The following is a 13191-nucleotide window of genomic DNA, read 5'->3' as shown; positions in this document are numbered from 1 at the left end:
AGACAGATACCGTGTCACTCCCGAGTCGGACTGCACAGCCATTCTCGGCGGTGCAGATAGACTCTTAAGAAGCTACACCATCGTCTCTCGAGACGGACGGCTGCCGACGACGACAGTAATGGATTTCTTAATGTTTAACCATTTGTAGATCCTTGAAATAAATTGAATTTGACAAAGGTATGGGTGGCATTCTTACAGTATTAGGTTAAGTTTCAAAAAAAGTTTGGAATTTTGCATTAATCTGATCTTCATAATTTTTAATTAGAAAATCTTATTTTGTTTTTAAGTTTATATGTGTGTATGATATGTTACCCAAGTAATATTTTCACATGAATTTTTCAAAGAATACAGAAATGATACTCACTTTTGTCTTTTTTTCTGCCTATCCTGTTTCAACCTTTTCTGTTCTTAATAAGTTCCACATCTTTCCAAAAATTTTGCTTGTTAATATATGTATGTGCATGCACACACACAGATATACAGGTTTTTGTTTGTTTTGTGAGTTTTAATCCGTCTTATTGTTATGTACATGACACATTTTACATGTTATTCTGCAACTTGTGAGTTTTAATTCGTCTTATTGTTATATACATGACACATTTTACATGTTATTCTGCAACTTTTTAAAATTTCAGTGAAGAATCTTGGAGATTCTTTCATGATACTAGTTACAGATCTATATAAGGCAGTATTTCTCCAAGATAGATATCTAGAAGTGAAATTGCTGGTTGAAGGGTATGCATATGCATATTAAAAAATTTTAATACCAAAATAACCTTTCAATAAAGCTATATTCAGCTACCCTACAAGTATATGACAGTACTATTTGTTTCACATCTTGCTAATAGTGATTGTCAATGTTTTTTATTTCTGCAAAAGTAGATTATCTAAAAAATATAAATGATATCTTATGCTTTGAATTTCCAAAACCCTGATTGCTGCTATTCCTTTCTTCCCATATCTTACATTACGAAAATGTCAATAAATATGACTTATTTGGTATCATTCATGTGCTTTAACTCCAAAAGTAATAACACATTAAAATCAACTTTGGAAAAACAAACTTTGCTAGCAATTTCAAGTAGAGCAAAGCTGTAAGAAACTATAAATAAGGAAATGGAAGTGTCAAAATCATAGTGTGAAAAGTATGACGACTAGAATCCTGTTATGCAAACAAAAAGAAGTTGTGTTTACATAACATATATCTATATATCTTGCCTTAAAAGGCAGTGTTTTTTACATTCTTAAATATTAAGTAAGTTTACATGTCACATACTTAAAATAAGTTTTACATAGGAGGAAGGAGAAACTTTTTAACTCTTAATGCTAATGTTTAAAATTAGTTCCTTTCCATTGTGAAAGCTTTTGAGCTTAAGTCTGTATATTGAAAGTAATTGAAATATCAGTCATTCCTTTCAAATTTTATACATACTACATGAAAGTCATTGACATAAAATAATTCTCTTTCAACAGTCTTTTTCCTGAAAACTTACACTTTGAAAATAGCTAAATTATTTTGGTAAACAGATATTTAGGATTTTTAATATCAAAGGTCAGAACCTCAACTTACATGCTTGCCAAGAATATTTTAGGGGAAATAACAAATGGAAAGTATTTGAAACAGGTCTTTGCTTCTTTATTCCCTAATTAACATAAATGATGTAGGAAAATGTTAATGTTGGGAATTCGGGAGTTAAGATACATTATTTAAATAATGAATTCAGGAGCTTGGCAAGCTAAAAGACAGTATAGGAAGAGATCAAAACATAAGGTTGCCTCACATTTTTTATAACCTAGTTCTTCCACAAAGGCCCACTTCATTCAGGGCATCACCAAAATGGAGTTGAGGATAAACTTCTTTGTCCTGACTACCTACCGTGTTTATTCTTAAGCTCAGAAATAAAGATTGCACCCCTGGTGCTATAAAAGGTTTCCAACTTTACATTTTTCTAAAACAGTACTTTTGTGAAATTTAAGAAATAAGGGACTTCTAAAAACTTAATCAAAATTTAACACAAATTTTTAACTGTTAATAACTTAAATTTAAACTATCTAAAGTTACTATGTTCATTCAGCTATTTTGAACATTAACTCTGTATCTTTCTATAAACTATCTCCTAGTTGGAAGGTTCCAAGAAGAAGCATAGCAATATTTAGCAGTTGGTTTATATGTCCTATAAAGTTTTTATACTAACAAGTGCATTTAAGACTTTTTGCTAAACTGAGAAGCTACATACTTGCTTCTTGGAATAAAATAAATATTTCAATAATACAGAAAGATACAAAATAAAAAATAGAAGTCTTACAATTGTAGCTCCTCTATCCCATCACAATCTCTTCACCCACCCCAAATAACCCTTGTTGTTTCTTGTGGGTCCTTCCAGGAAAAAAATGTATTTACAAGCATGGGTATATCCTTTGTTTTTTTAAATTTATATAAAAGTTGTTATACACACTTTGGTTATTGTTATCATTCACCAGTGTCTGTAAAATAGTAGCTTGCAAATCATTGACTAAGCAGATTATGCAAGTGCAGTGTTATTACCAACCAGAGCCAAAGAAAGAACAATTTTGTTTACTAAGACCTGGCAAGAACTTGGTCTCAAAACTACTTGAATTTATCAGAAAACCAGTACTGATATTTTTTTGTGTTTTTTTTTTGAGTGGACCATCAAGATTCTAGTATTGGAAGTGCTTTGAACACAAAGTTTGGAGACCATGGAATTAGAGTCACATGTAGGTCTTTTCCTCTAGTAAACACTACATTAAATAAAGTGAGTGATAATAGAAGTTTAGTTCTCTTATATAAGTAACACTGTTATGAACACCTTTGTCACTGAGACTTTTTCCGTACTTAATTTCCTTAATATACATTCTAAAAAATGTATTTCTTGAGTCCAAGAGAATATCTTTAAGACGTTTAATGCCTGTTGCCAAACTGTTCTCTGAAAGCATTGGGTAAGTTTACCTTGCCATCAGCAATAGGAATGTTTTTCACTTAATTCTCCCAAGCACTGAATAGTATTACATATTTTTTAATCTTTGCTAACTTGAGAGGTAAATAATATGTCATCATTGTTTGCTTCAACTTGAATTACTTTCTTTTCCAATAACATTTTTTTCATTACTAGGGTTTTATTCTTTTTCTTTCAAATTATCTGTTCTAATCTATTGACCTTTTGTCTGTTGGGATCTCAGTGTTTTTTACATATATGTCTTTAAGGTCTTTGTGTATTAAAGATATTAATTCATATAGGTTATATGTCATTCAGTACATATTTTTCCCTGGGTGTTTTCTTTTAATTTTTTGTATATAGACATTCTGTAATTTTTAAATGAGAAAGTTCTCCCATTCTCTATTGTATACTCTAATATTCAGTTCCCCTTTTTGTTTTACTGTTTTTTATTTGTTGGGTTTTTTTTTTCCTTAAACTTCTGAATTCCATCTAGAAATAGAATTTCTTCTCAATTCTTTCTTATGCTCCATTGATCTGGTTGTTTTTTCCTTTGCCCGTTTGCTCCTCCCCATCTATTACATTTTTTATATAAAGAAGAGGTTTAATTTTTAGAATTATATACAATGAACAGATTAAACATTAAAAGAGAACAGTAAACATTCTTCTCCCTAACCATTGATTTTATGATTTCTTTTCAGTAGCAGGCATGTCAAATCTTAGGGAATGCATTTGCTTCTATGTTTAATTTCCTAGGGCTTCCCAGGTTCTACTTACTGCTTGTGTTGAATGTTTTTTGTTTTTTGTTTTTTTACTTTAGACGATTTTTTATTTTTCAGTTACAGTTGACATACAAAATTATATTAGTTTTGGGTGTACAATCCAGTGATTAAACATGTAACTTAGTAAGTGACCACCCCAACAAATCGAGTACCCATCTGACACCATACACAGTTATTACAGTATTATTGACTACATTCCCTGTGCTATACTTGACATCCCCATTTCTATTCTGTAACTATCAATTTGTACTTCTTAATCCCTTCACCCTTATCACCTGTCCCTCCAACCCCCCTCCTGTCTGGCAGCCATCAAAATGTTCCCTCTGTCTTTGAGTATCTGAGTCTGTTTCTGTTCTGCTTGTTCAATTATTTTGTTTTTAGATTCCACATATAAGTGAAATCATATGGCATATGTCTTCCTCTGTCTGAATTATTTCATTCTTTTTTATGGATAAGTCATATCCTATCGTGTATATGCACCACTTCTTTATCCATTTATCTGTTGTTAGACACTTGGGTTGCTTCCATATCTTGGCTACTGTAAATAATGCTGCAATTAACATATGGATGTATGTCTTTTTGATTTAGTGTTTTGGGTTTCTTTGGATAAATACGCAGAAGTGGAATTGCTGGGTCCTTTGTCTCTTATTACATAGCTTTTGTTTTAAAGTCTATTTTGTCTGGTATAGATATTGCTACCCCAGCTTGTGTTTATTTGTTTTTTAACATTTTTATGAAATATCTTTTTCCATCCCTTTACTTTCAGTCAGTGTGTGTCTTTCAATATGAAGTGAGCCTCTTGTAGACAGCATATATAATAAGCCTTACCTTTCTTCTATACCTACCTCTCTGATTGTATCATTGTCTTAAAAAATATTTTTTTGATTAGAAAAGTAGTACATGCTTATTGTAGAAAGTTCAGAAAATACAGACAAAGGTGAAGAACAGGATAATTGACTGGTATTTCACCATCTGTTAGTAGCCACATTTCTTCCCCCTTCACAATCAATTTTAATATGCTTTTTATACAAACAAAATTGGGATTACACTCTTATGTATGGTTTTATCACATTTTCATGTAGTAGTCTATCATGAGTGTCTAACAAATATTTATTTAGTGTTCCAAGCACTTGGCATAGTTTTTGCACATAGTAATCCATGTGTGAAATAAGAATGATAATCCTCAAAATAGAGAACCAATGGTAGTGCTTCTATTAATAGTAGTAGTTAACATTAATATTTATAGTTAGTGAATTTTTATTAACATTTATGTTCATAGTTAACATTAATTGGGTGTCACAAGTCTAAATATATTACTTATATAATTTTCAAGATAATTTAAGAAAAGTCAGGAAAACCCCACGAGTTATAGCTGTTATTTTTTCCATTTTGCAGATGAAGAACTGAGGTATAGTGTGGTTTAACAATTTTCCCACAGCCTCCTTCATAAGAAATAGTAGGTTGAATATGATCCTGGGTTTTTAGATTTCAGAGCTTTTACTTTTTACCAGACCCTGACACTAAATGTTGCCCCTCTAGTGCTGACTTGGAGACTTCTTCCTGTGATCACCATTTGTATGCCCTATAGTGCTCTCCATTTTCTCTCAAGGTCTTTTGTGTAGTATTAGAGTTCACTGGGGGACGGCTTTGTAATGCAGCTAAGTCTATGCTGCCTCTCTGTCCTGTTAGAGCAACTAAAGTACTTAATAAGTCATGCATGTTGGTTTTCAATTCATGTTAACATTTTGTTCTATATAGGCTTATATCTAGCTATGGCTTCAGTGGTTCTTGGGATAATGTCATTTTGATCATATGCAGATTTCTGTCTAACTTTATCAGTCTTTATCCATTCAGTGTCTTAAAATCCCTTTGAATTTTTTTAGTACATGGAACTTTCTTTTTAAAAATTTTACTTTGTGACTGGATCATATTTGAAAGGGAAGAAAATGAATATCTACTTAGTGGTAAAAATATGTTAATCGTATATGACTCGGAAGTCCATAGAAGATGTTTGTGTTGGCACTTTGTTTTACAACCTGTCCTTTTTTTTTAAAAAACTCATGATCACTGTCTGATTTTCATTTTGAAATACTGTATGTTGAAAATATTAATAACTATAAGTCTGCTTGCATTTTTTGCTGTTAGTTTTGTAATCATAATGCTCAGTTTAAAAACCAAAATCAGCTTTTAATGCTTTACAAGACAAGCTGATGAAAAAAAGAGGTCTTGAAAAGATTTATCTTGTTTTATGGGGAAGTAGTTCCCCAAAACTTGACCAGAGACTTAAAAAGGATGTGCTTTGGAAGAAAGGGATGTCACAGGGATACGTAGTGACTGGACTCTGTTATGAATAATAGTTTTCAAAAGGTTAAGAATAAGGAATGATGGTTCCTTATGAAAGGAGGGGAAAGTCAAGGGGCCCAGAATATGTAAAAATAAAACTGGTTATAGGGCATAAAGAGAATGATCTTTTATAAACTTAAGTTATTTGGAGTAAAAATATTTGGAACTATTGTAAAGGATGAAGGATTAGGAAGCTGGTAAAAGGAAAAGTGAAGGAAATAGAACATGAAAGAAACAAGCCTGTCATTCTAAATGCTCTTTAAAATGTACTTTGGTAGAAAGTAAAATGGACCACCCTCGGAGAATGCTTGTGTTCTTGTTACTAAGCTCTTCATTAGTACTTCCATGGTTGCATCATTGAAGCTCCCATGGTGGTTAACATAGCGCCTTTGCCTGTAGAATATACTCGCTATTAAATGAATGTTGGAAGTGATCTGAAGTTACTTGAAATTTGTTTAATAAATCAATGCAATGACAAAATAATTTTTTTATTTATAATATTTTTAAATTAGTGATTTGCCTGTGTTCTCAAAACAAACGTTAAAAGCGTTTTTGTTGCTCATAATAGGAACTTGGGTTTCTTTAAAGCTTGTCAATTGGATATGAGTATTTTGACTGTGAAAGCTGCATATACGTGTGTTACATGCCTGATGAATGTAGTAAATTTTGCCCCATTTTAAAGTAGAGGAGCATTTTTCTTTTTTGTAAAACCTGAAGTAATGTGTCCTTAATACCTTTGTGTTCTGTCTTATTCAGGAAAACAGTGTTTCTTAGTCCTACGTCAGCAGCAGTTTAATGTCCAGGCTCTTGTGGCAGTGGGAGACCATGCAAGCAAGCAGATGGTTAAATTTGCTGCCAAGTAAGTAAGCAATTATATCCTGTTGTCAGAATAAACAATGGTGGGAACCAAGACTCCCAGGGGTTTGGATCATTTTCATACATTAACATCAATGCTCCGTTTGTTTAAAAATGTAGTTATTTAAATTGTCAGTTCACTGTTACTGAATACATTAAATTTAACAAAAGAGAAAATATGGAGCACAGGCTTGAAATTCATTCAGAACTGCTGAAGCAGCACTCTCTACAGACAAGTCACATTTACTTTCGAGTAGAGCAGCAAAAAGCCTGGCAGTCTCAGTGTAGCAGAGCAACTTTATAGTGTTGTTTGTTGAGCCTAATTTCCTCCCTCCCACAGTTTTATTTGCATATTAAGCAACAAGTTTTCTAACTGAATAAAAGTGTATGAAATAAAAGAATGTAATTTCACAAATGATTCTCTCCTGAAGGAAGTAAAACATATCTTTTACCTTTGACACCCAAAGGGTTAAAAAAAAAAAGTAAAAATTTCTCTTTCTCTTCCCCCAAGTCTTGCTGTCTGGCTCAGAGTACCTGTAGAAGCGCATTGTTTTGTTCAGTTTACAAGAAGCAGGATATAGAGATAGTATAGTGGTTATACATATTGTGGCTCTAAGGTAATAATAGTTGGTGATATGGCTCATGTTTTTTGTATATATGTTTTTCTCAATTCAATTAACATTTTATTTCCATGATAATGATCAAAGAAGACTTGGAAAATTGATGATCTTTACATTTTAAGTAATAAGAATCCTTCATAGGCATGTTTTTCAAAGAAAGAAATTTAATCTAGTGTAAATGTTATATTTTTTCTATTGATTTTTATGTCTTTTCTTTAGATGTATGCTTTAAAAGATGAGGTAATATAGATAAAATTATCAGTTTACAACTAGAAAGAAACTAAAAATTATCTAATGTGACACCCTAATTTATGTTTGGGCCCCCCTGAACTCCCCCACAGCACAGTATTTTACATACCATGGGTGCTTAGCTGCTGGTTTTGGTTTAGATTTATTTATCAAATTCAGTTTTATCATCTCATATTACAGGGTTTTAATATAGCGAGTAAATGCCCAGCAACTGGTTTTGATTTAGAGCTGTATTCATCAAATTTAGTTTTATTGTATCATAGCAGTACCTGCACTCTGGTTTAAAAACTCCAATGCCGTTAATTGCATCAATTCACTGGTTAATTCAATAGTATTAGTACTACTATTGTAATAACCCCATCTCTCCCTGTCTCCCAGTCCAGTTGCCCAGACTGTCATTTTCATCTCTTCTATTTGTATCTTGTAATTAGGTTTGCGGTTTTCACCTCATAGTCTGTAAGTGTTTGTGCTTCTGGGTTGCGCAATATCATCTAGCTTTTTAAGGTCAATATATATATCCTATGAAGTGGAGCATAAATAAGCTTCATCCCTTTATATAAAGTTTATATAAAGAGCCTTCTAATAAAAAGAGCCCCTGGAAACTACAGACATATATGCTAAATTATATATTAAATATATTAAATACTGAAAAATACTGGGAGGTCAACTTCAAATCAACAAAAAATAACCTAATGTCTTTTGTCTTTTATATTTTAATTGGTTCTGAAAACTAATATATGAAGATGGCAGTTCTGTTTACACTACACTGCATTGTAAGCTCATTGTTATGTTCTTGAAGAAAAGATTCTAATCTAAAAATCTTTTGAAAATCCCACTTACCCTTAATATTTACTAAGAGGCATTCTACTAACATTTGATGTCTTTAGAAGTAGACATGAAAAGAGTCCACAAATAGTTATTTCTTATTATTTTGGATTTTCTCAGAAACTTGACTAATAGCAATTGACCCTATCAGATATGAACCAAAGCACTAACTGGAATAGTTACTTGCAAATGGTCTCTCAAACAGAACTTAATTCACTAATGCCATTATAATATATAAATTAAAGAAGTCTTTCATCTAAATGGGATAGCGTAAGAGGGATATTTCTTTTAGGCAAGAAAAGAATTCAGGTAACTCAACTTGGATTTCATAATCCTGAAGTGGAACTCAATCAAGATCTAGATGTAATTCAGGCAGAACTATTAAGTTGTGACTTGGATTTTTTTTTTTTTAACAAAGAACATGTAGCTATTTTTAGTCTCTTAAAAATGGACTTTATATAATTAGTGATGTGTGGGAAAAGATGGTTAATAATAGAGCTGTTGCAGATTATAAAGCTTTTGACTGGTTTGTGATTGGAGCCAATTTTAACTTCTGGCACTACTCATATGTTATCTGGCCGGAGTAATTAAGAGTAAATGTGTTAATAGCTTTTGCTACCTTGTAAAAACGGAAAATTCTCTTGACTAAGACACTCTGGTGAAAAATGGTGAATTTTTCATTTTTGTGGTTGGTTGATAATTTTCTTAGGAAAATAATTTTGTGCTTCTGGGAGGTCAGTCAGCTTGTCTTTTTAATGTGATTTTAGACTATACTTTTAAGATAGTTCACAAATTGGCACATGGCCTTTATGACAAAAGCTAGTAGTATGGTCTTATATTCAAAGTACTAATTTTCAAAGAAGAAATTCAAGAACAGAAAAATGTGCCCTAGCCAGGTGGCTTAGTTGGTTGAAGCATTGTCCTGTACACTAGAAGATGGTGGGCTTAATTCCCAGTGAGGACACACACCTACATTGCTGGTTCGAGCCTGGGTTGGAGCATGTGGGGAGATAGCCCATCAATCTCTCTCTCTCTCTCTCTCTCTCTCTCTCTCTCTCTCTCTCTCTCTCACTCTCTCTCTCTCTCTCTCTCTCTCTCTCTCCCTCCCCTCCCCACTCTCCTCTCCTCTCCCTCCCCACTCTTCTCTCCCTCTTCCCCATCCTTCCCTCCCTCTCTAAAATAAAAATCAATGGTAGAAAAACATCCTTGGGTGAGGATTTTTTAAAAACACAAAAATTTTTACTTAGAAAATGACCTATTCTGCCCTGGCTGATGTGGCTCAGTGCATTGAGTGCCAACCTGCAAACTGAAGGGTCGCCAGTTCGATTTCCAGTGAGGACACATGCCTGGGGTGCAGGCCAGGTCCCAGTTGCGGGTGCGCAAGAAGCATCCACATGTTGATGTTTCTCTTCCTCTCTTTCTCCCTCCCTTCCCCTGTCTCTAAAAATAAATATAAACTCTTTAAAAAAAAAAAGTGAAAATGACTTGTTCTATTCATGAATAATAATAAATCAAGTAAAGTCATAATTAAATTCTAAAGAATTTTCAGAACTTATTTAGGAAAAATCCTGTCCCTAAAAAATCGTCTTTACTGGCTAGGCTTAACCTTAAAAATATAATTTATTTAAAATGTGTGTGCCTTGGCTCCATTGTGAAAACAAAGATTAAGGTAGTTAACATACATTTATCTTTGGGGTCATGTGCTCTGTCATTGCAGTTTGTGAGCTGGCACTTCTATAAAATAAGAACTTAAGATGTAAGTTCATTGTTAAATCATAAAAAAACAATAAAAAGAAATTTCTATCATCAGAGAAATGCAAATTAAAGCCACAGTGAGATCCCACCTCACACCTGTTTGAATGGCTATCATTAGTAAATCAACAAACAACAAATGCTAGCAAGGATGTGGAGAAATGAGAACCCTTTGCACTGTTGGTAGGAATGCAGGCTGGTGTACCCACTTTGGAAAGCAGTATGGAATTTCCTCAAAAAATTAAAAATGGATCTACCTTTTGACCCAGTGATCCCACTTCTGGATATATACAAAGAAACCCAAAACACTAATTTGAAAGAACATAAGTACCCCTATGTTCATTGCAGCATTATTTACAGTCACCAAGATACGGAAGCAGCCCAAGTGTCCATCAATTAGATGAGTGGATAAAACAACTATGAGACATTTACATAATAGAATAGTGCTCAGTCATAAAAAAAAAAGAAAATTTTACTCTTTGTGACAGAATGGATGGACCTGGAGAACATTATGCCAAGTGAAATAAGCCAGTCAGAGAAAGACAAATACTGTATGATTTCACTTACATGTGGAATCTAAGGAACAAACTGAACTAACAAGCAAAACAGAGACAGACTCATAGATAGAGAGCAGGATGACAGCTGTTGGGGGTGGGGAGGTTAGGGGGTGGAAGGATTGAGCAAAAAGGAAAAAGGACTCATGGAGATAGGCAACGGTGTGGGGATTGCGGGGGGAGGGACATGTAAGGAGGTTAAATAGTAATGGGAAAAAATACAATAAGATTTTTAAAAAGAAATTATTTGATATTAACAGATGAAAAGCAAGAGTATTTATAATTTGCTATGGTCTAACTATATTAACTTATTATTGTTATACCATACTACAAAAATCCTTAACTGTGGCTCATATGAACTTTCTGTGTTTTGAAGCATGAAAGATAATCCAACTTTCAGCTATGTCATTACAATGATAGTAATACTATAATTTACTGATGTTTTAAAAAGCATTTGAGAGTAGTCTTCTAAGTGAGTTTTCTAAGGTATCTGGCATTCTTTTTTTCTCTTTTTAGTGTTGCTCTTTATAATTTCTGCCACATGTTGGGTTTAAACAAAGTAGTCCAGTAATTTATTAAACTAGTATTTATTGATCTGTATAAGCTCTTCCTACTCTGTCTTAATGTCCATATTTGCCAGAAGTTTCTTTTTAAGTCCTATTTTTATCTAAAATCTTTAATGGCTTTCTATTTCCCACCATGTCCAATATTAACTTTGCTTGCTGGTTTCCTCATTACAGTGTTACTTGCCACTACTTCCCAAGATACACTTTTCAGATTGGGCAGACTCTGCATATGTGCAATAGCTTCTTCTTACTTTACTGCTGATTCTAAAAGCTTTGGCTTTATTTAGTAAATTTTTGTTTTCTGTTACTTAGTTTAAGCCCATATTCTTCATGGTCCTCACTGATCAGTTTCTCTTTCCATTTCTTTGGGATATGTTCTTAGGAGGCTGAAAGTATTTATATTTTTTAAATTTTAGTGTACATTTTTATTATTGTCTTAAAGTTATGTGTGTTATTCTATATCATTTTAAAGCCTTAGAGAATAAGTGTTTGAATTTAGTGCTTCCATTTAGCATTTACTGTCATATTTACAATTGTGTTCATGCCAAATGATGTCCATGTTCTGTATAAATGAAGATTTCACTGTGTTTGAATAGTGACATATGCTGAATGCATTGGGTTACTAGGTGTACTGGATAGTTGAGGCATCCTGCCCTGACCAGTGTGGCTCAGTTGGTTGGGCATCATCGTGCAGTCAGGGCATATTGCTGGGTTGTGGGTTTAATCCCCAGTTACAGCGCATTTAAGAGGCAACCAGTAGATGTTTCTCTCTCACACCAATGTTTCTCTCCCTCTCTTTCCCCTTCCTCTCCCCTCTTTATAAAAAAAAAAAAAAATCTTAGAAAGAGGCATTCTAAAGTTTTAATAGCTTATGCCATTCAAACAAATTTATTGAATCCTATCTTTGTCTGTTAAGGGCCACAGAATCACTAATAAGTATAATCATTTCCAGGCAAGGAGACTGTTGCAGTAGTTAGCAGATTAGATACCCATTTTATCAAAATTTCAGTTAACAGTGCTACATTATTAACCTTCACATGAACAAGAGATAGTTTTATAGAAGTATTGACTGATAACTTTATTTAAATTGTCATTCTTGGATTGCTCTTTTCCAGAATTTTGGTTCATTATGACGCCTAATTATTCTGAACCAACCTCAAAGTTAATGCTTTATGTAATTGTGAACAGGCATTCTTCACATTTACATTTCTGTAAAAATACAGAAACAGCTTAAATATAGAATTGGATCAATTACAGCTTTATACAGTAAATCAGATGTCTGCAATTTAGTTTTTGCATACTTTAAATTAATGCTGTTTATTTTAAGTGCTCACTGAGGGTTCCTGGCATTTTTTATTCCACCAAAGAGAGCCCATGAAGTAGTTGGAGAACCACTGGTCTATGCCATGTTAAATAGATTCTTACCAAGCTTATTTTTAATTTAAAATTCTGGAAGTTTTTGGTGAAGAAAAATGAGTTCACATAATAAGTCATTGTGGAACTACTGGGATGATTTAAATCTTAAATTTTTAGAAAGCACCAATAGACAGCTGGGTATAATAGAGAGCCAGAGAGCCCAAAGGTTTGGCTCCCCACAAAATGAGCCATGTGACTTTATAAATTGTTTACTGTATACTAGTCTTACTTCATTTTTAGAGCTAAGACCTTTCTTTAAAAATCTTTATTTCTAT

General features: G+C 33.0%; 1 protein-coding gene across 2 annotated transcripts in view; it reads left to right on the top strand.

The window, feature by feature from the left end:
* Positions 1–13191, top strand: part of DARS1 (aspartyl-tRNA synthetase 1) — a 77059-nt gene that overhangs the window by 7656 nt on the left and 56212 nt on the right. For both annotated transcript variants that reach the window (XM_090279520.1, XM_090279514.1), the window contains one exon: positions 6836–6938. In XM_090279520.1, the coding sequence (XP_090135646.1) occupies positions 6836–6938 (103 nt within the window). The remainder of the gene's footprint in view (positions 1–6835; positions 6939–13191) is intronic.

Source organism: Furipterus horrens, unplaced genomic scaffold, assembly GCF_987537825.1.
Source record: "Furipterus horrens unplaced genomic scaffold, mFurHor1.1.pri manual_scaffold_1, whole genome shotgun sequence".
Taxonomy (NCBI): Eukaryota; Metazoa; Chordata; class Mammalia; order Chiroptera; family Furipteridae; genus Furipterus; species Furipterus horrens.
This window is presented reverse-complemented; position numbering and strand designations above follow the sequence as displayed.